Source organism: Rhinatrema bivittatum, chromosome 3 (genome assembly GCF_901001135.1).
Source record: "Rhinatrema bivittatum chromosome 3, aRhiBiv1.1, whole genome shotgun sequence".
NCBI classification, from domain to species: Eukaryota; Metazoa; Chordata; class Amphibia; order Gymnophiona; family Rhinatrematidae; genus Rhinatrema; species Rhinatrema bivittatum.
This window is the reverse complement of record NC_042617.1, coordinates 492,511,029-492,531,406: the sequence shown is the minus strand read 5'-3', so window position 1 is coordinate 492,531,406 and position 20,378 is coordinate 492,511,029. Positions and strand designations below refer to the sequence as shown.

General features: G+C 43.6%; 1 protein-coding gene across 1 annotated transcript in view; it reads left to right on the top strand.

Annotated features, from left to right (window-relative positions):
* LOC115088122 (cytochrome P450 2K6-like) overlaps window positions 1-18,244 on the top strand; it is a 132,377-nt gene extending 114,133 nt beyond the window's left edge. Inside the window, exons 7-9 of the mRNA XM_029596095.1 lie at window positions 5,599-5,783; window positions 15,658-15,799; window positions 17,099-18,244. Of these exons, the coding sequence (XP_029451955.1) occupies window positions 5,599-5,783; window positions 15,658-15,799; window positions 17,099-17,280 (509 nt within the window). The 3' untranslated portion in view covers window positions 17,281-18,244. The remainder of the gene's footprint in view (window positions 1-5,598; window positions 5,784-15,657; window positions 15,800-17,098) is intronic.
* The last annotated feature ends 2,134 nt before the right edge of the window (window positions 18,245-20,378 follow it).

Sequence of the window (20,378 nt, the reverse complement as noted above, 5' to 3'; positions counted from 1 at the left end):
ATCTGATTGACTTTTTTGACTGGGTAACCAAGGAATTGGATCAAGGAAAAACACTCGATGTCATCTACTTGGATTTCAGCAAAGCTTTTGATACAGTCCCGCACAGGAGACTAGTGAATAAAATGAGAAGCTTAGGAGTGAGTGGCGAGGTGGTGGTCTGGATTGCAAATTGGTTGACGGTCAGAAGACAATGTGTGATGGTAAATGGAACTCTATCTGAAGAGAGAGCAGTTTTAAGCGGTGTACCGCAAGGATCGGTGTTGGGACCGGTCCTGTTCAATATCTTTGTGAGCGACATTGCGGACGGGATAAAAGGTAAGATTTATCTTTTTGCAGATGACACAAAGATCTGCAACAGAGTGGACATGCTAGAAGGAGTGGAGAGAATGAGATGGGATATAAGAAAGCTGGAAGAGTGGTCGAAGATATGGCAGCTGAGATTCAATGCCAAGAAGTGCAGAGTCATGCATATGGGGAGTGGAAACCCGAATGAACTGTATTCGATGGGGGGGGGGGGGGGGGGGAGGCTGATGTGCACAGAGCAGGAGAGAGACCTTGGGGCGATAGTGTCTAATGATCTAAAGTCATCGAAACAATGTGACAAGGCGATAGCTAAAGCAAGAAGAATGCTGGGCTGCATAGCAAGAGGAATATCGAGTAAGAAAAGGGAAGTAATTATCCCCTTGTACAAGTCCTTGGTGAGGCCTCACCTGGAGTACTGTGTTCAGTTCTGGAAACCATTTCTCCAAAGAGATAGACACAAGATGGAGGCAGTCCAGATAAGGGTGACCAGAAAGGTGGATGGTCTTCATCGAATGACTTATGAGAAGAGATTGAAGAATCTAAATATGTACACCCTGGAGGAAAGGAGGAGCAGAGGTGATATGATACAGACTTTCAGATACTTGAAAGGTTTTAATGATCCAAAGACAACGACAAACCTTTTCCGTCAGAAAAAAATCAGCAGAACCAGGGGTCACGAGTTGAAGCTCCAGGGAGGAAGACTCAGAACCAAAGTCAGGAAGTATTTCTTCACGGAGAGGGTGGTGGATGCCTGAAATGCCCTTCCAGAGGAAGTGGTGAAGACCAGAACTGTGAAGGACTTCAAAGGGGTGTGGGATAAACACTGTGGATCCATAAAGTCTAGAGGATGTGAATGAAGAATGGGTGGCTCACGGGAATGACGGCTACTGCCTGGAGATAATACCCTTATTCAATAAACATACACATGGTTAATGCGACTCCAACATTGCTCTAAGACTCCAACATTGCTCTAAGCTTCAACGGCAAGAGGAAATGTGGAAAAAAGGATTGCATTCACAAAAAAGCAGGGAGTAGCTTGCTTGTTATTACCCCAAACCAAATAAGCCTGATGCTTCACTTTCAATGCATATCCAGCATAGCTCTCTGCTTCAACGGCAGGGGAGAAAGTCTGATACTTTACTTTTAATGCATATCCAGCATAACTCTCTGCTTCAATGGCAGGGGAAATGAAGAAAAGTGGATCTATATACAGACAAGAACCAACAAGGACTGAATTACATAGTCTGGGTAAACAAATAAGCATGGGTGTAGCTTGTTTATTGCAGCAGTTACTACCCCTAACTAATTAAGCTACATATTTCACTTAGATGCAGTTCCAACAGTGCTCTCTACATTAATGGTGGGAGTGGAAGGGAAATAGAACCAAAAGGTTACTAAGAGCCAAGAGTAACAGATAAGTATGAGAAAAAAAAAAGTGTGAAGCTTGCTGGGCAGACTGGATGGGCCGTTTGGTCTTCTTCTGCCTTCATTTCTATGTTTCTATGTTTCCTCCGGTATGGTACAAGTGGACCTGGAAAGGTATGCTTTTTATGGCTATTGTTTTAGTTGCTCTCTTAAGGAATTTCTTCTTGTCATCTGTCTGCTGTATTGTTAGGCCTTTGCATGAAGACAAGCCCTTGTGAGGCAGGTGAGAAGTAGACTGAATACTGTCCCTTTACGGCAACTAGGCCAAGCTACTGAATGGAAACCAAACTGTTGCATTGATTTAGTGTCACATTTGTAAATCAGGGGACATTAACTGTACTTTATACATCTTTACTAATACCCTTACAGATGCAGCACAGTAAAATTACTGGTGGATGAGAATGCAGAATTTGTGGATTCAGGGGGAGAAAGACAAATAGGAGAAAAGTGATATGTGTTTTGTACCACATATTTCCACCATCTCAATAGTGTGTCTATAGCCATAAGTGTGGCCCCATTTCCCTGCACTGATCTTCCATGTTTTCCCTTCTTTCCTTAATCTGTCTGCTTGACCACTTCACCACTACACTAAATCTTGTTCCTTCTAATTACTCCCATGACCTAAAAAACAGCAAATACCCTTCCTGGTGTTCTTCTTCACATATCACTCTGATGCTATATTTGTTTTCTCCAGCCCCCTTCCCCAGATGTACTACCCTTTTTTCACTCTCAGCCTCATAGTCACCAGCAACATGGGCAGCAGGGCCTGGTATATAACTTGAAAAACATGTAGGCCACAAGTCCATATTAGCTGAAGCTGAGGTAATGACGTAGTAATTTCCTTCAAAGTTCCAGAGTAAAGTGAAAGCTCCTCGTCTGAGGAGGACAACGTCGATGAGGAGTTGTTTCCTGTGAAAACAAAAGCAAGTGTGTGTATCATATTGGAAGCTCACATGCTACAGAGAACGATGCACTGGATGAGTGAGACACTTAAAAAAATTGCTTTTTGAGGGAGAAGTGAAAGCAAAGGGAAGCATTGTATGGGCTAATCCTGTTATCAAGGTGCTGGCTAATCCTGTTATCAAGGTGCTAATCCTGTTATCAAGGTGCTGGCTAATCCTGTTATCAAGGTGCTGGCTTCCATATAGATAGGTGAATGGGCATCCAGATGATTGGTGTGAGCAGGAGATACATTGATGGAGGCCACTGTGTGCTAGAGGGTGAGGGTAATGTGCGACAGGGTTGACAGTGACCACTAGAGGTGTACATAGCAAGGCATGTAGATTTGTGATGCTACACATTGTTCTACTGGACCAGGGCTCAGTTATTTACATGGAAATCCATGTAGGAGTGGGATTAAAGTCCCCAAAGGAATGCTACCTAGGCTAAAGGGTGTCTTCCCTAAACTCTTTCAGGATAGTGGAGCCTGTGACAGAGAGACATGTAAAGGACAGTTAGTGAAAGTGAAGACCATTTTTGGCAGAGCTGGGGGTGATTAGTGTGGTACTTGGCACAGAGAGGACATAGATAGAACTAATTGAATATTCCAAGTTGGCCTGAAGAATATCTTACTTCTAACCCCAACTCACTGAGTGCACAGCCAGTCCTTACAGTGCTGCCACTTCAGGCATACCTCCTGGGCCTTCTTCTTCAGGTCTTTGATTTATAGGGCAAAAAGGATGACGCCCATTAATAGTGCACTGTTGCATTCAATGTGTCATATTGATATCTTACTATGGATTGTTAATCTTTAATGTAGGACACTCATTACCTCCTCCAGTAGCCCCCCCCCCCCCCCCATGCATGGCCTCACCCTCTTCACCCCCATTTTCCCCATTCTACTTACACCATGTGGTAATGAGGGACCGCAATTTAAGGCGGTCCGCAACTCCCACTAGGCAGTTGTGTTCTGCCGCAGGGTCCACCACTCTCCTGGCACAAAAATGAGGTTTCCCTCATTGGCCACCACCAGGAATGCCAGCAGGTGGATGTCCCTGGTGGTGAAATTGGCCATGAGGGAGTTTGAACGCCCCTAAGGTCCGGAAGTTGTGTGTTGCTGAACCGGGCACATAACCCGCTTGTGCACACGTTCAAGCGATGTGTTGTGCGCGCACCTATGCACAGATGATATGCGCACATATTTGTGCATGATCATACTCACATTTTCATAAGTATGCATATAATTTGGCGCACCACTGAAATTTCCTTTATTTCCCCGCATCGCCCACTTAAGTGCGTATGTGTGCACACGTGCTCATTTTAAAATCCGCCTGTTTTTGAGGTACTTTGCCCAATGTCCTAATCTCTTTGCATGGTGTATTATCTTACTAAGGACCAACAAAAATTATGCTGTTGTGTATATGAGCTTTCGAACACTAAATGGGTCCTTTCTTCAAATGTGACTGCAAAACTGAAAGAATTGCAGTTCTACAGGAAAATGTTATTCCTTAGCCCTGGAATTTAGAAATCTTTTGCGTGGCTTAGGAAAGATGATGAGAGAGATGGAAACAACTTATAAATGCTGAGTTAATCTAACTTTGATATTGCCTTTATAATATTTAATATACAGTGAGATCAATTTCTAAAAATCCAGAACACGGATAAATTATCCAGCTAAAGCTAGCTGGGTAAGATATCAATGATATTCAATGGGGTAAACATCCTGCTGAATATTCTTGAATAAAGTTATCCAGATAAACCTAGCAGGATAACTTTGAAACCCAACCTGTTATGTATGAATATCACTAGTTTAGGTTTCAAAATTATCTGGGTATGTGTACCTGGATAACTTTAAGCTAAGCCAGATATATTCAAAAGAACATATCCAGTTAAGTGGTGATCTGGCTTTAAAAAAAAATAACAGCCTAGCGAGTCTGCCACTCTAATTCCCAGAACCCTATTCCCGTGCTAAACAATGGGCATTCAAAATTGAAACACCCCCCTATTCCAGTCTCCTCAAGCCCCTCCAAATTTCAATGTAAAGGTTAATGGGTACAGAGCCAATAATTGCCCATCTGCACAACTCCCTCCAGCCTCTCCTGATTCACCCCACCAGACATCCATCCAAACCCTTTTATCACTGCCAGAACCTTGGTACTCTCATACCACTCCCAGTAGCTTCCAATACTGCTGTCATAATAATACTTTGACACACTATGTCTGCCAGCTCTGTCCTCCCCAAACCCAGCTCTGCTCCTCTGCGGTGTCAGTAGAAGAACCCTTCTCTGTGAAACAGTACAGGTACAGGTACAGTAGAGGTACTTTTAACCACAGAAGGGGAAGGCAATTTTCAGCCCCCATTTTTACCTGGGTGTTTGCTGGGTAACATCTTTTGAAAATTGCCCACTTAAGGGGTAATTTTGTAACAGCCTGCATGAAGTGGACAACAAACACTCATAAGTTACACCAGTTTTCAGAGCATAATTATGCATGTATATTTGCTTTGAAAATTGTCTCATCAAAACTACCTGTACACAATTGCACCTGCAAATATGTATGCAAACATTTTTTGGGGAAAATTTACATCCATACTTTTGAAAAGACAAAAGTATGCATGAAAGTGCAAACCTACTCCCCAAACCCACTCTGGAAATACTTCCTGTCAGTCTGGCAAAACTTAAGCATATACAGGATAAACACAAGTAAAGTAAAAAAGCATTTCTTTAGTAAAGCACTGTTTGAAAATCACCCTCTTAGTAGTTAGTGCAGTTGTTGGCATGCATGTTAATAATAATGTATTCAGGTACTTTTTTTTGTTTTTTTAGGGTGAGGATTATTCTCCACTATTTTATTTATGAGTTACATTTTCATATAAATCTTTATTTGGCATTTTATTCTTTCCATTCATTTAATTATTTTATGATTTATTAGAAAAAGTCCAAGAAGAGATAGAAAGAGTCATAGGATCCTCTCAGCCTCGAATTGAGCATCGGAAACAAATGCCTTACACTGATGCAGTCATTCATGAAATTCAAAGGTTTGCTGATGTCGTTCCAATGAATCTACCTCATGAGACTACTACAGATACCAATTTTAGAGGTTATTTTATCCCAAAAGTAAGTTTGTACTCTGTTTCTTTTTTATACATTTCTTTTGGGTGCTAATTCCATGTAATTTTACTTTTCAAAGATACTCAGTGATGTTCCAGTGAGATCGATATTTGTAAAACATACAGGGGGGGGGGCAATTTTCACACTGACTGTCTAGGTGAGAAATCTATGGGTAATTTGTAGAGATGTGAATCGTGTGATCGATCGTCTTAATGATCGATTTCGGCTGGGGGGGGAGGGAATCATTTCGTCGCGGTTTTGTTTTTGTAAATATCGTGTAAATCGTAAATCGGGGGAGGGCGGGAAAACCGGCACACTAAAACATCCCTAAAACCCACCCTGACCCTTTAAAATAAATCCCCCACCCTCCCGAACCCTCCCAAAATTCCTTAAATTACCTGGGGTCCAGAGCGGGGGTCCCGGTGTGATCTTTTACTCTCGGGCCTGCGGTGCATTGTAGAAATGGCGCCGGCGCTATCTTTGCCCTGACAGGACAAAGGTAGCGCGGCGCCATTTTGTTTTTTGTCCACCAACATCAGGAGCGTAGGAGATCGCTCCCGGACCCCCGCTGGACCCCCAGGAACTTTTGGCCAGCTTGGGGGGGGCCTCCTGACCCCCACAAGATTTTCCAAAAGTCTAGCGAGGGTCCGGGAGCGCTCTCCTGCAATCGAATTGTTTTGCCGTACGGCCGGCGCCATTTTGCGCAAAATGGCGCCGGCCGTACGGCAACACGATTCGACTGCAGGAGGTCGTTCCCGGACCCCCGCTGGACCCCCAGGGACTTTTGGCCAGCTTGGGGGGGGCCTCCTGACCCCCACAAGACTTGCCATTTTGTGCAAAATGGCGCCGGCCGTACGGCAACACGATTCGACTGCAGGAGGTCGTTCCGGACACCCGCTGGACTTTTGGCAAGTCTTGTGGGGGTCAGGAGCCCCCCCCCAAGCTGGCCAAAAGTCCCTGGGGGTCCAGCGGGGGTCCGGGAGCAATCTCCTACGCTCCTGATGTCGTTTTGCCATACAAATGGCGCCTGCCATATGCCGTATGGCCGGCGCCATTTTGTACGGCAAAATGATTCGAGTGCAGGAGGTCGCTCCCGGACCCCCGCTGGACTTTTGGCAAGTCTTGTGGGGGTCAGGAGGCCCCCCCAAGCTGGCCAAAAGTCCCTGGGGGTCCAGCGGGGGTTCGGGAGCGATCTCCTACACTCCTGACGTCGGGGACAAAAAACAAAATGGCGCCGGCGCTACCTTTGACCTGTCATATGACAGGGCAAAGGTAGCACCGGCGCCATTTCTACAACGCACCGCAGGCCCGAGAGTAAAAGATCACACGGGACCCCCGCTCTGGACCCCAGGTAATTTAAGGCATTTTGGGGGGGTTCGGGAGGGTGGAGGATTTATTTTAAAGGGTCGGGGTGGGTTTTAGGGTTGTTTTAGTGTGCCGGTTTTTCCGCCCTCCCCCTTCCCCTCCCCCGATTTACGATTTTTGACGATAAATCGGGGGAATTCCTATTGTATCGCGCTTCTAACGATTTTTGACGATTTAAAATATATCGGACGATATTTTAAATCGTCAAAAAACAATTCACATCCCTAGTAATTTGTGGCCATTGACCTTTTTCTCTTCCTTCTGCTCCACCAGTCCCGAACCTAAGGATTATATCCTCTCTTCTAGCACATGAAGGCAAACTTCATTTTTTTAGTATGATGATATGACATGCATTTACGTCATATTTAGGATATATTTAGCTAGTGTTCACTGCCTTGGTGTGTGTAGGTCCATTGGAGGGCTGAGCCTGCCTTGCTCCTGTTCTAGTTGTTCCTTGCCTTGTCTTCAGTCCAGCCTTGTTCCTGCTCTGCCTGTGCTGGTACTCCATGATTTGGTTCAGTTCATCCGACTCATCACCCTTGAAAACTGTCTCTGGAACCGGTATCTCCCCAACAACCTCATTAGTAAACAGAAAAGAAAAGAATTCATTTAGCCTTTCCGTGATGGCCTTATCTTCTCTAAGTGCCCCTTTAACCCCTCAATCATCTTATGGTCCAATTGACTCCCTCACAAGTTTCCAGCTTCAAATATTTGTTTTTAAGTTTTTATTATGTTTTGCCTCTATGGCCAAATTCATTTCAAATTCTCTCTTAGCCTGTCTTATCAGTGTTTTACTCTTAACTTGCCAATGCTTATGTTTTTTCCTATTTTCTTTAGATGGATCCTTCTTCCAATTTTTGAAGGGTTTATTTTTAGCTAAAATAGCCTTTTTCACCTCACCTTTTAACCATGTCATTCAGTAATCATTTGACCTTCCTTCCACCTCTCTTAATGCGTGGAATATATCTGCTCTGCATTTCTAAGTTAGTATTTTTAAATAATGTTCATGCCTGTTTTACACTTTTAATCTTTGCAGCTGTACCTATCAGTTTTTTTCTGTTTTCCTCATTTTATCAGTTATCCTTTTGAAAAGTTAGTGTTAGAGCTATAGATTTACATGTTGTCCCCCTTCCAGTCATTGGTTCAAAATTGATTATTATGCTCACTATTGCCAAGTGGCCCCACCACCATTAGCTCTCACCAAATCCTGTGTTCCACTAAGAATTAGATCTAAAATAGCTCCCTCTCTCATTGGTTCCTGAATCAATTTCTCCATGAAGCTTTCATTTATTCCATCCAGGAACTTTACATCTCTAGCATGTCCTGATGTTACATTTACCCAGTCAATATTGGGGTAATTGAAATTTCCCATTACTACTGCACTGCCAAATTTGTTAGCTTCCCTAATTTGTCTTAGCATTTCATTATCTGTCTCATTATTTTGGCCAGGTGTCAGTAGGATACTCCTATCACTATACTCTTACCCAACACACACGGGATTTCTACCCATATAGATTCTACTGTGCATTTAGGGGTAGATTTTCAAAAACGGCGCGTTCGTGTACTTTTGTTGGCGCTCCAGGCGCCAACAAAAGTACGCGGGATTTTAGTAGATACGTGCGTAGCCGCTAAAATCCTGGATCGGCGCGCGTAAGGCTGCCTATTCCGTGTAGCCAGCACACGCCGAGCCGCGCAGCCTGCCGCCGTTCCCTCCGAGGCCGCTCCGAAATCGGAGCGGCCTCAGAGGGAATTCGCTAACGCCCCTCCCCTCACCTTCCCCTCCCTTCCTCTACCTAACCCACCCCCCCGGCCCTGTCTAAACCCCCCCCCTACCTTTGTTGGGGGATTTACGCCTCTCAGAGGGAGAAGTAAATCCCCGCGCGCCAGCGGGCCGCTGGCGCACCTTTACGCAACCCGGGGGCGGTTCCGGAGGGCGCGGCCACGCCCCCGGACCGCCCTGGACCGAAACCACGCCCCCCGGCCCGCCCCCGAAATGCCACGTCCCGCCCCGAAAACGGCGCGCCGCTCGGCCCCGCCCCCGACATGCCCCCCTCGGAAAACCCCGGGACTTACGCGAGTCCCGGGGCTCTGCGCGCGCCGGTAGGCCTATTGAACATAGGCGCACCGGCACGCAGGGCTCTTAAAATCCACCCCTTAGTGTCTTGTATGATCTTTAACCTATTGGACTGTATGCTCTGATGGACTTAAAGCTCAGATGCCAATTATATCTATCTCAACATTCACTGCTATACACTCTAATTCTCCCATCTGACTTCTTAGACTTCTGGAATTGGCATACAGACATTTCAAAGGGTGTTTTTGTTTATATTAACAACCTGCTTTTCAGTTAATAGGGATAATTTAGGAATCCTTTAGCTCAGGTGATTCTTTACTTATAGGCACATGGACTAATTTTGCTTTAATTGGAACCTCTCTGATGGGATGTCCTAATTCTCCTGTTTCACTAGTATCCTTCGAAGATACCTTGCTGCAAACCATGCACTGCTGAGTGACTGTCAACTTTCCTTAAAAGCTGCTCTATCACGTTTTTAAAAATAATGCCAGCAGTGTTGCATTCCTGCTTGCGGCAGGGCCGTGAGCAGGCTCTTACCTTTTCTTCAGCCGGGTTGGCCCGACCCCTGACGTCATTACCGGCATAGCAGGAGCTGTGCCAGGGTTCCTAGAAGTGGCAGGAGACAGCCATTGTGCCAGCGCGGCAGGAGCCGCACCTGGGATCTCCTTTGCGGCATGGAGCCACTTCAGTCCTGACTCCTTGGTCCTGGGGCCTCCATCTTACTGCTCCTGTGGCTGCCTGAGGCTGATCCTGTCTCTTTTGCCATGGCAAGGAGCCACGGACTTCAGTGCCTCTTCGCGGCCCAGAGGCCACTGCCAACATTAGTCATCTAGTGGCCTGGAGGCCGCAGTCCTCGGTGTCTCTTCGCAGCTGGAGCCACCCTCCCACGTTGGGGCCTGCACGGCCCAGCTCCGGTTCCTCCCCTGCTTCAGTGTCAGCGTCTGCAGGGCCGCTGTCCAGGGTCCTGCAGACTTCCTCTTCCTGCCTTTCCTAAGGCACGGGGCCGCCTCTTTCTGCACTTCTTGTAGGGCCAGTGAGGGAGTGGGTTCTGGATGATGTCACTTCCCGGATCTGCCTCTTCAGCCTACAACAGGCTCCTCAGGTCAGTCCTTCGTTGCCTTTGCAAGGAGAAAGTCCTCCCTAGGACTCCTCATCTGCTTCTCCTCCTAGGCACTCTGTTCTGTGTGGGATCCCGTGTCCTCATCAGTGGTCCTTGTTCTTGTCTCTGCTTTGATGTCTTCTATGTTCCATGATGTCCAGTTGTCTGCCCATCCATGATGTCCAGTTGACCGCCTGTCCCATGAAGTCCAGATGTCCGTTTGTTCCAGATGTCCTCAGCTCTGCCTGACCCGTCCCTCATGGTTCATGACCAGCCTGTGTGGGCTGGTAGGGCTCGTAGTGGCCTAGTGGTCCGGGACCATCCCAACTGGGGTGTGTAGGGCGCTGGTGGGCTTTTCCATCTGATGGCGCCAAGGAGTCATCTCTTCCCTCGTCAGTCTGCCTTGATGTCCATAACCTTGATATCTGCCTTGCTTTGATGTTCTTGCCTGATGTGTCCTTCCTGGACAGGTCCTGTCCTGCAGTGTGGTTTGCGACCAGTCCAGCTGGACTGTGTAGGGCGCCTGAGGGACTGGGTTGCCTGCCTGTTGCTGTCCTTGGATTTCCGTGGCTCTGATGCCTTCTCATGTGGTCTACGACTCTGCCCGGCTGGGCTGAGTAGAGTGCCAGAATGGACATTGTCTGCCTGGAGGTTCCGGACTTTTAACCATTGGTTTTAGTCTTGTCTTGTCATGCCATGCCTGTCTTGCCATGCCTTGCCCTGCCTTACGTTGCCTGTCTGTACCTTGCCATGCCTTTCCATGCCTGATGTCTTCATCAGTCCTGTCATGCCTTGAGTCTTTGTCTGCCTTGCCATGCCTGATGTCTTCGTCTGTCCTGCGCCTTGAGTCTTCGTCAGCCGTGTCACACCTGATGTCTTCATCTACCTTGTCCTCTGTCTGGTCCGCTGCTTCCTGCCACTCTCTAGTGGCAGTCCGAAAGGGCTTGGAATGGTCGGAGGACCATTCAGAGACCACCATTGCGTTGGTGGTCTCAAGGAAATGTGCAGGTCCAGTCGAGGCTCAGGGTAAGGACGTTTCACCACAAGAGCACACATCTCGTCCTGCGCTGGAAAGCGCCCCTGGTGCTCTCTTCCATCTGCAGCGCTACAAGCAGCCTGGTTCCACTCTGGTTAAGGTGGAGCACATCCTTTTGGAAAAGACTTCCTCTTTCCTAAAAGGTTGCCCAGTTCCTTGCAAAAACTGACTCCTCCTTCCCTGCACCATCGATTCATCCATGCATTAAGACTCTGGAGCTCTGCCTGCCTCTGGGGACCTGAGTGTGGAGCAGAGAGCATTTCAGAGAATGCCACCCTGGAGGTTCTAGATTTCAGTTTTCTATCTAAAATCCTAAATTTGCTTCCAGAACCTCCCTCCCACATTTTCCTATGTATTGTCTCCTCCCCAGCACTGTCTAAAATCCTATCTAGGTGACACATGAGGTCCACCACCTTCGCATCAGGCAAGTGCTTTGTAATCTACTTTATACCTGCAATTGCTGGGAAAGGCAGCATATACATTATGAAATTAAATTCAACCTTTCATGGCACTCAGTACTTTTACTGGATCTGTGCTCCAACAGCAGTTCCTTCGTAGGGTCCTGCAGGATGTCAGTTGTCAAATGCAATCATATCATCCAGCTTAGTTTACATAACCATTAACTTTATATTTTTTTCTCCTAAGTATATAGATTCAAAAATAGGAGCTATATACAAACATTAATACATGTTCTACAATAACCTGTCACAAGACAAAAAGTAAAAGCCAAGCAAACTGCCCTAAAACAATCAACCCCAAATAAGAAGGACAGAGAAACTAATGTGCTGTGAAGCAAACTTATCTCCATTAATTTAATATAGGGTAGATTTTGAAAGGTCACATGTATGCATCTCGCCACACACAAAGATATGTGCTATTTTATAAAATACTCTTCAAGTAGAGAGAAAGAGAGAGAGAGGGAGACTCTTTGTAAGGCTCAGTCTGATACTCTGTATGGACCATTGAAATGGGGCACTTTAATTCAAGGTGAGTTTTCGGGAGGTGGGGTGTAGGGGTGGTATTACAGAAACATTCAGAGGTATTCATTGTAAAATTGTCCTCATTAAAGAATTTTATAAGTGATGAAAATTCTAACAAGAGAAGTTGATTTGTGCACTGCAGTGTCTGCTAGCTGCATTGTACAAATCAACTCCTTTTCATCACTTATAAGGTCTAAAATTCTTTACAGATGTCAGTTTTACAATGAATACCTCTAATTGTGTCTGTAATACCACCTTGCCCCTAACCTCAAAGCACCTCTCAAAAAATCATCCTGAATCAAAGTGCCCCCTTACAATGGTCATATATAGAGTATCAGACTGAGCCTTATAAAGAGGTTCTCTCTCTCTCACCTACCAAGGAGTTGTAGCAAAGTAGTGATGCACATAACTTATGCATGCCAGTTGATGAAAATTAGAGTTTACACTGGCTTCACCCTTTTTCTGAGCACATGTACATTAATGTACGTGCACCCTTTCCGGCTAATAAAAATTTGTGTAGCTCCCATGCAGCTCACTTATGGACGGATGCGGCTGTTTTTGCACATGCAAGGCTTTTAAAATCTACTTCATAGTCTTTATGAGTATCAGGAAGCTGGGGGTATTTGCAAAACTTCTCAAACATATAAAAGAAGTATCCCAGACCTCTCGATCATTCACACATGCAGACCAAAAAGGATACCAAAAAGTATACCGAATATAAGCTAGGTTAAGAGAACATTATAGAAATCCTATTTTTGAGTGAGTACTCCAAAGTACCTCAAATCTTCACAAGAGTCTACTGTTCTGTTCGTACATCTCACTCTGAATGTCAAAGTGGCTCCTAACCCCCTACACTACAACCTAAACCTCACCTCGAGGTACTAAGTGGGCCTCATAACGTATTATAAGGGTCTTATAGCTTCTCTCTCTCTCTCTCTCTCTCTCTCTCTCTCTCTCTCTCTCTCTCTCTCTCTCTCTCTCTCTCTCTCTCTCTCTCTCTCTCTCTCTCTCTCTCTCTCTCTCTCTCATCAATTATGGTACTTAATGTAGAAAAGTTATTGCACTCTGTGGTAATACCTATGTGAAGTGGTAAGATAGCACACTTTGTGATAAATAGGCTATTACCATAAAACACACCCCTTTTCTGATCACACATGATAGGCTCGGTGGCGCACAAGCCCCGGGACATGCGCATGTCCCTGGGCTTTCAAAAATGGGCGGTCCGGGGACGGTCCTGAGTTCTCCGGCACAGCGGCTATGCCGGAGGTTCGCGCACGGGCAGCCAGCCGGTGTGTGCAAGTTACGCCTGCCTTGGGCAGGCGTAACTTTGACAACAAAAGGTAGAGGGGATTTAGGTAGGGCTGGGGGGAGGGGTAGGGAGGGGTAGGGAGGGGAAGGTGGGGGGGGAGCCGAAAAAAGTTCCCTCCAAGGCCGCTTCGATTTTGGAGCGGCCTTGGAGGGAAAGGGGAAAGCCATCGGGGCTCCCCTAGGGCTCGGCGCGCGCAAGGTGCACAAGTGTGCACCTTGCGCGCGCTGACCCTGGATTTTATAACATGTGCGCGGCAGCGCATGCATGTTATAAAATTGGGTGTACATTTGTGCATGCCGGGTAGCGCGCACAAATGTACCCTGCGCGTGTAAGAATAAAAATCTGACCCATATTGAATTGTTGGAGATAACTCCACTTGACAACATATTATTTTCTCTGGCCTACAATAATCGGTAATAGAAAGGTGATGAAGAATCAAGTCTTTTTTTTCTATTCATGTAACAGATAAGTTCTATAATGAATAGATTCCAGAATACTGTACTGAATTTTAGTCTACAAATATATATTTCTAGAGCTATTCTTGCATCTATGTAGAAACTATCGAATTTCAATAAAGATCTTTGCTTCACCAGAAATCTTTTAGAATTCTAATATGCAGTAATTCTGAATGTCCACTTCTAGGAAATGACTGGGAGAGCTCCCAGTTATACTAGTTCTTTTAAGAAAAACTTTGTTTTCTTATGAAGGATGCAATTTTCAAATGGCCCACTTTGATGTAAAGTTCATGAATACTTTATATCACTAATCTTTCCATTAATTTTAAAGTTAAAGCAAGCACATACTTACACTTTTAACATTCCCACAGGTACAAAGTATCCAGAGACATCTGCACCTATGGATACTTTTCCCATAAAAAATAATGAACTTAGGGGCCGATGCAATATAAAGCGCAGAAAGCAGGTGCTGAAAAGTCAGTGCCCACTTTCCTAACACGCACATGGTGCCCGCAAGGGGGGCGCCATGCAATATCCAAATTAGAGGGTTGGGCTGGAAGGGAGGCGCTAGGGTCATTTGTGTGACCTTAGCATCTCCTTGCTAACGCAACCCTGCCGCAGCTGCCAGTTATGAAGACCTACGCCCGTAAACTCGACATCGGTTTTCATAACTCGGCGGTCTGCCGACTTTTTTTTTTATTATTTTATACTTAAGAAAAGAAATACAGAAAAGCAGTTTTTTCTGCTTTTCTGTACTTCTTTTACCTGTGCTCAGCTATTAACGCCTGCTCCAGGCAAGCGTTAATAGCTGAGCGATAAATGTGCGTCTGAGATGCACATTTATTTTTTTGCATGCGGAGTGAATGAGTAATAGCCTCATTCACATGCATTTGCATGTGATGAGTGCTATTACATTCACTCCGCATCCGACAAGGGTTAAATAGGCACTAATCCCCGTATTGCATTAGGGGGTGGATTAGCGCCTATTTAACCCGCGTCGGAGTGCGGGTTATACAGTGTGCTCTGCTGAGCGCACTATATTGCATCGGCCCTTTAGATTTGAAAATACAATCTAAGGGGTAGATTTTATAATTTAGCGCGAACGCATACTTTTGTTCGCGCACCAGGCGCGAACAAGAGTATGTGGGATTTCAATAGATAAGCGCGTACCCCTTTGAAAATCTACCCCTAAGTGTGTTATTTTTCTCCCCCATCTCCTACTCTTAATGCAGCTTAAAGTATGTGCAGTATTGAACCTCAAAGTGTAGGGTGGGCAATTTTGAAACAGCCCTTTTACCCAGGGAAATCTACATTTATCCCAGTAAATGGTTTATGGAATTTTCCCTCAAAATGCCTGCATTTGCCTTGAAGAACAGCTCAGCAGTTTTGTATGCTGCCCCATTGTTTTCATCCTGTAAACGATTTAACATCCTGTACCCACATGCCTTCCGTTTTTAGGGGCACAGACCTCCCCAGGCAATAATCTGTTCTTCCTCCTCAGTGTGAGCTTTCACTTTGCAGCACTACATAATAAGGCTTTCCTTTCCTTTTTCCACTTTTAGGGAACCCTTATCATCCCATTGTTGACATCTGTGTTAAAAGATAAGACTCAGTTTGAGAATCCGGAAGAGTTCAATCCTCAGCATTTTTTGGATTCAGATGGAAAGTTTGTAAAGAAAGATGCATTCATGCCTTTTTCCGCAGGTAATTAACATTTCTTGCTGGTATATTATTGTTTAATTCAATCATGCTTTCTTTTTTATAGGCCTTTTATCTCATTTTTCTACACAGCACTTTCTGACACTCGCCTATCCACAGGGAGCTCACAGGCCACTTCCCTTTCCCTCAAGTATCTCATGGTCTTTTTCTGGTATGACTATCAGTAACCAGTAATAATTAGATCGTGCCCCTCATCTCAGTGTGAGTTTTCACTTTGCAACCCTATATAATAAGGTTTTGCTTTTTCTTATATTCAATTTTCCATTTTTTTGCCTATGAGCAAAAACAGATTAGTGAAGTCACCAAGATTATACTATAAATACAACACTTAAAAAATAAGAGTGGGAGATAGATAAACAGCATAAAATGAGACACCTCCCATCACTTATCCCAAATAATCTTTTCAAGATCTGTGTATGTATGTCACAGGATATCTGGGAATATTAGGATAACTGGAGCTATGATATATTGTAATCTTCTGCCTTGGGTATTTTTACTTAATCAATCATAGATTTGTAAACCATGCCTGTAACTCATAATGACCTATGATGAACATAAGTATACAATCTGTTAGGATTACTGTGAAGTCCATGCTGAACTGAGGGCTGTTCTGTTATGTTCAGATAAACTTAGCCTCCGCTGTGCCTCTGAATATTTATGGCTGGGTTTCCAGCCAATAGTGCAGCTCCGCAGCATGACTAAAGTCAGACAGATAATTGAGTCAGGCGTTATTCGACTAAGTTATCCAAAAACTTAACCACACCCCATAAAGCCTCCAATTTATCTGGATATATTTTATCTGGCTGAAAACCTACTTGAATAAGTCAGAGATGGTCAGAGCAACTGGAATTTTGTATCCTGTGGTTTGTCCTGTGAAGCCCCAAACTCAGGAAAACTGTTTCAGTATGAACTTCTAAATGGCATATATTAATGTCTCAATAATTTAGTAAAATTCATAAAACGACACTGCTGGAAATGTCCCCATGAATAAAGAGTCGTCAGTAGTGTATATAAAATATCAATCAACAGGAAAAGAGAAGCCATACATGCTGGAATAGCATAAACTGCAACCGTTGTACTAAACTAAGCTTTTGCCCATAGACGTAGGTTGGGTGAAAAGCCTTAGTGAATCAGGCTCTAAATGCAAAAACAAAGCTTGCTAGTATATCTGTAAAAATGATTTAGATTCTACTCATTCTGAGGTATTTTATTTTTATCTTATGTTATAATCATAAAAGCACCATTATTTCTAAACATCTGAACCAAGCATGCATTTTGTTCCAGGCCGGAGAATCTGTATCGGTGAGACGCTTGCCAAAATGGAACTTTTCATTTTCTTTACAAGTCTTCTGCAGAAATTTACCTTCCATCCTCCTCCTGGTGTAACAGACTTGGACCTCACCCCTGTAAGTGGGATCACAACCCCACCAATGCCGCACCTGATCTGTGCACAGCCACGTTCCTGAACAGACACCGTACATAACTACACAGTTACACAGCTATTTAGGAGAAAACAAAATAAAAACAAATCCCTCAAATGGAGCCATCTTCTGATTGCTTTGTCTGTCTCTAAGCTGTAATCTAGAGGATAAAAGAGAAACTGTACTTAAAACCTGCATCAGTCATGCTTATTCTTGGTCCATGTTTTTTGTATAATGATAATCTATGGAGAGGTTCAGTGGCTAGACCCAGTCTCTGTTTAAACACTTTTTAACACAATAGCTGCCCCTTCCTTCCAAGGCCTGATTTCTTAACAACCTTTTCTAATTTTTAAATACTAGTAATGACATACTTAGAATTAAATATTATTATTTTATCTTTATTGAACACTAGTATTTGCAATAGTTGATAATAAACATCAAATATAGTTTTATAGCAATTGCCATTATGCATACAATTGATAAACCTTGCAACTTAATATGTCTTCCATCGAATAAGCAAAAATTCCATACCCATGAATTTTAGACTATTTTTGACATAATTTCTCTTTGAGAAATGGAATGGAATGGAATTGGTTGCAAATAATAAAATTGTCAATAACCTTTAATCCATAATTCTTTTTTAATCATTTTTATTTTCTCAGTCTGGCACTGTATTTATGATTTTTTTTCAGTATAAACTGTATATACTTTATCTGAATGAATCAGTCCAGTAGTATATTGCATTCATTTGTATATACGTTGTTCTACAGCAGACTTTCTCGATTATGTCCTGGTTACCCTCCACAGCCAAGTCAGTGATGCTAATTATTCCATGTAAATGCCAATGTAACTCATGCATATTCATTGTGGATATGTGCAAAGTCCAACTGTCTTGGGGTCACCAGGTCACCTGTAGAATCACCAAGATAATGTATTTCACAAAAGTAATGCATGAGTACCTGCAAATTTTGTTTAAATGTAAACCGATGTGGTATGTAAAATCGAACACCGGTATATTAAAAATAAATAAATAGATAGATAAATAAATAAATAAGTATGGGAAGCCTTGTTATAAAGGGGTAATTAATCAAAACTGGTACATTTCTGGAAATTTTGTAGTGATTTTTATCCAGGGGAATTCTACTAATAATGATTATTGATATTGCCTAAGGAAACTTTAAGCACATACATCTGTATCTGCTGTATCTGCTTATAACATTTTTCAAAAAGGAAAAAATCTCTCAATTGTTGGAACAAACTATGGAATACAGTTTATCCACCAACGGGAAAAAGATTTTGGGGAAGAAGAGGAAGGTTTCATACAATTTCATATCATCGCATCCAGCAATGTATGGCAATTTTTAATCATAAAAAGACCTCCTCCAATCCGTGAATATTTTTTTATTATTTTTAAGCGTGATTAAATTTAATGAATAGTGACTTAAAACTTTTTCCTTGAAATTATTTCCACCCACAATTAGGCTTTTTTTTTTAACTTCTTCAGGAAACACCAAACAATTCTCAATAAAGCCGACACGTAATTATTCTCACATACGATCTTATTGTAGGGAACTTCCCTGTGACTTATCTGTATACTCTCAAAATTTAAAGTCCATGTCCATATCCCTATGGACAAAAAAAAACCTAATTGTGGGTGGAAATAATTTCAAGGAAAAAGTTTTGTCACTATTCATTAAATTTAATCATGCTTAAAAATAATAAAAAAATATTCATGGGTTGGAGGAGGTCGGTTTATGAATAGAAATTGCCATACATTGCTGTATGCGATGATATGAAATTGAATGAAACCTTCCTTTTCTTCCCCAAAAATTTTTTCCCGTTGGTGGATAAACTGTATTCCATAGTTTGTTCCAACAATTGAGAGATTTTTTCCTTTTTGAAAAATGTTAGGAAAATTAACAGAGTATTGATTGGAGGTGATATTGGGTTTATATTTCTATCAAATCATGCAACACCCACCCTACATCCCCTCCTAAATATAAAAAAAATGTCCTGGGGTCCCCTGTTGGCCCCCCCACACCCCCTTCCCAGTTTCTAAATATAGCAAAATGTGGAGCTGCTGCCAGACCCTCCTACCCCCCATCCTATTTCTCTCCCCATCCTCCCGAAAATAAAAAATCCCTGCTGGGAGCGGGCTCCAAAATTATCCCCTGTCAGTGCTCCAGGGCATTTTCTAACATGAGCTTTGCTGGTAGCATACAGTATACACATTTTATGCTTTGTTAGAATTATTCTGCTATCTCTGGACATGCTTCAGAGGTCTAAAGTTATCCAGAAGCTAACTCAACATTTCCCAGTTATGACCCTGGAATGACCCTACATACAGGATCATTTTTCAAAATGAGTTAAGGCCAAACACGCGTTAAATAGGGTCTAATGTATGCTGCTTGCGAGATAATTATCACAACGCAAGGTAGATTGCAAATATATTTTGAATAGGGAAGTGGGAGGAGTTAATGCAAATAAGGGTCTCCTATTGCAAATTGCAGCAATTCAACACACAATAATGCATGATTTATTGTCAGAAATAACTATATATTGAGGGAGGGAGGCCCAAGACAGCGTTGGGTGAGGATGCTATGTAAGAGCACTCCAAGACATTGCCTTTCTTACTTTCTCATGCTTTTCGAGATGGTTAAATGATGTGGAAGACTTCGAGCGGAGCCTCCTGCCCCTTCGTTAAATGTCTTACCATGTCAGTCAACAATCCCCGAGTTACTCTGTACTTAAACTCCATCGGGGCCAGCCTTCGTGGCCGCCATCTCCAAGGGAGCGGAGCTTTGGCCTGAAGAGGTTCTGGATAACTCTCTTAGCCCCGACGATAGATCTCCACCTTCCCTATCACAGCTGCAGGAAATGCCATTGTCCATCAATGTAACTCTGGACTGGGACAGCTCAGATTTTGATCAAGGGTTGCCGACGGCGATTGTCTGAAGCCAAGATGAGCAGGGACATGGAGCAGGAATATTGCAGACTTATCAAGGCTCAGGATCATCTCAGCCTTCCTTTGGATCTCCAGCCAAAGTCACTGAGTCTGTTGCAGGTGGAATTTCAATCAACTAACTATTATCTGAAAGATTAAATAACCAATTCACATTTACCCATTCTAGTTCTCTCATGAT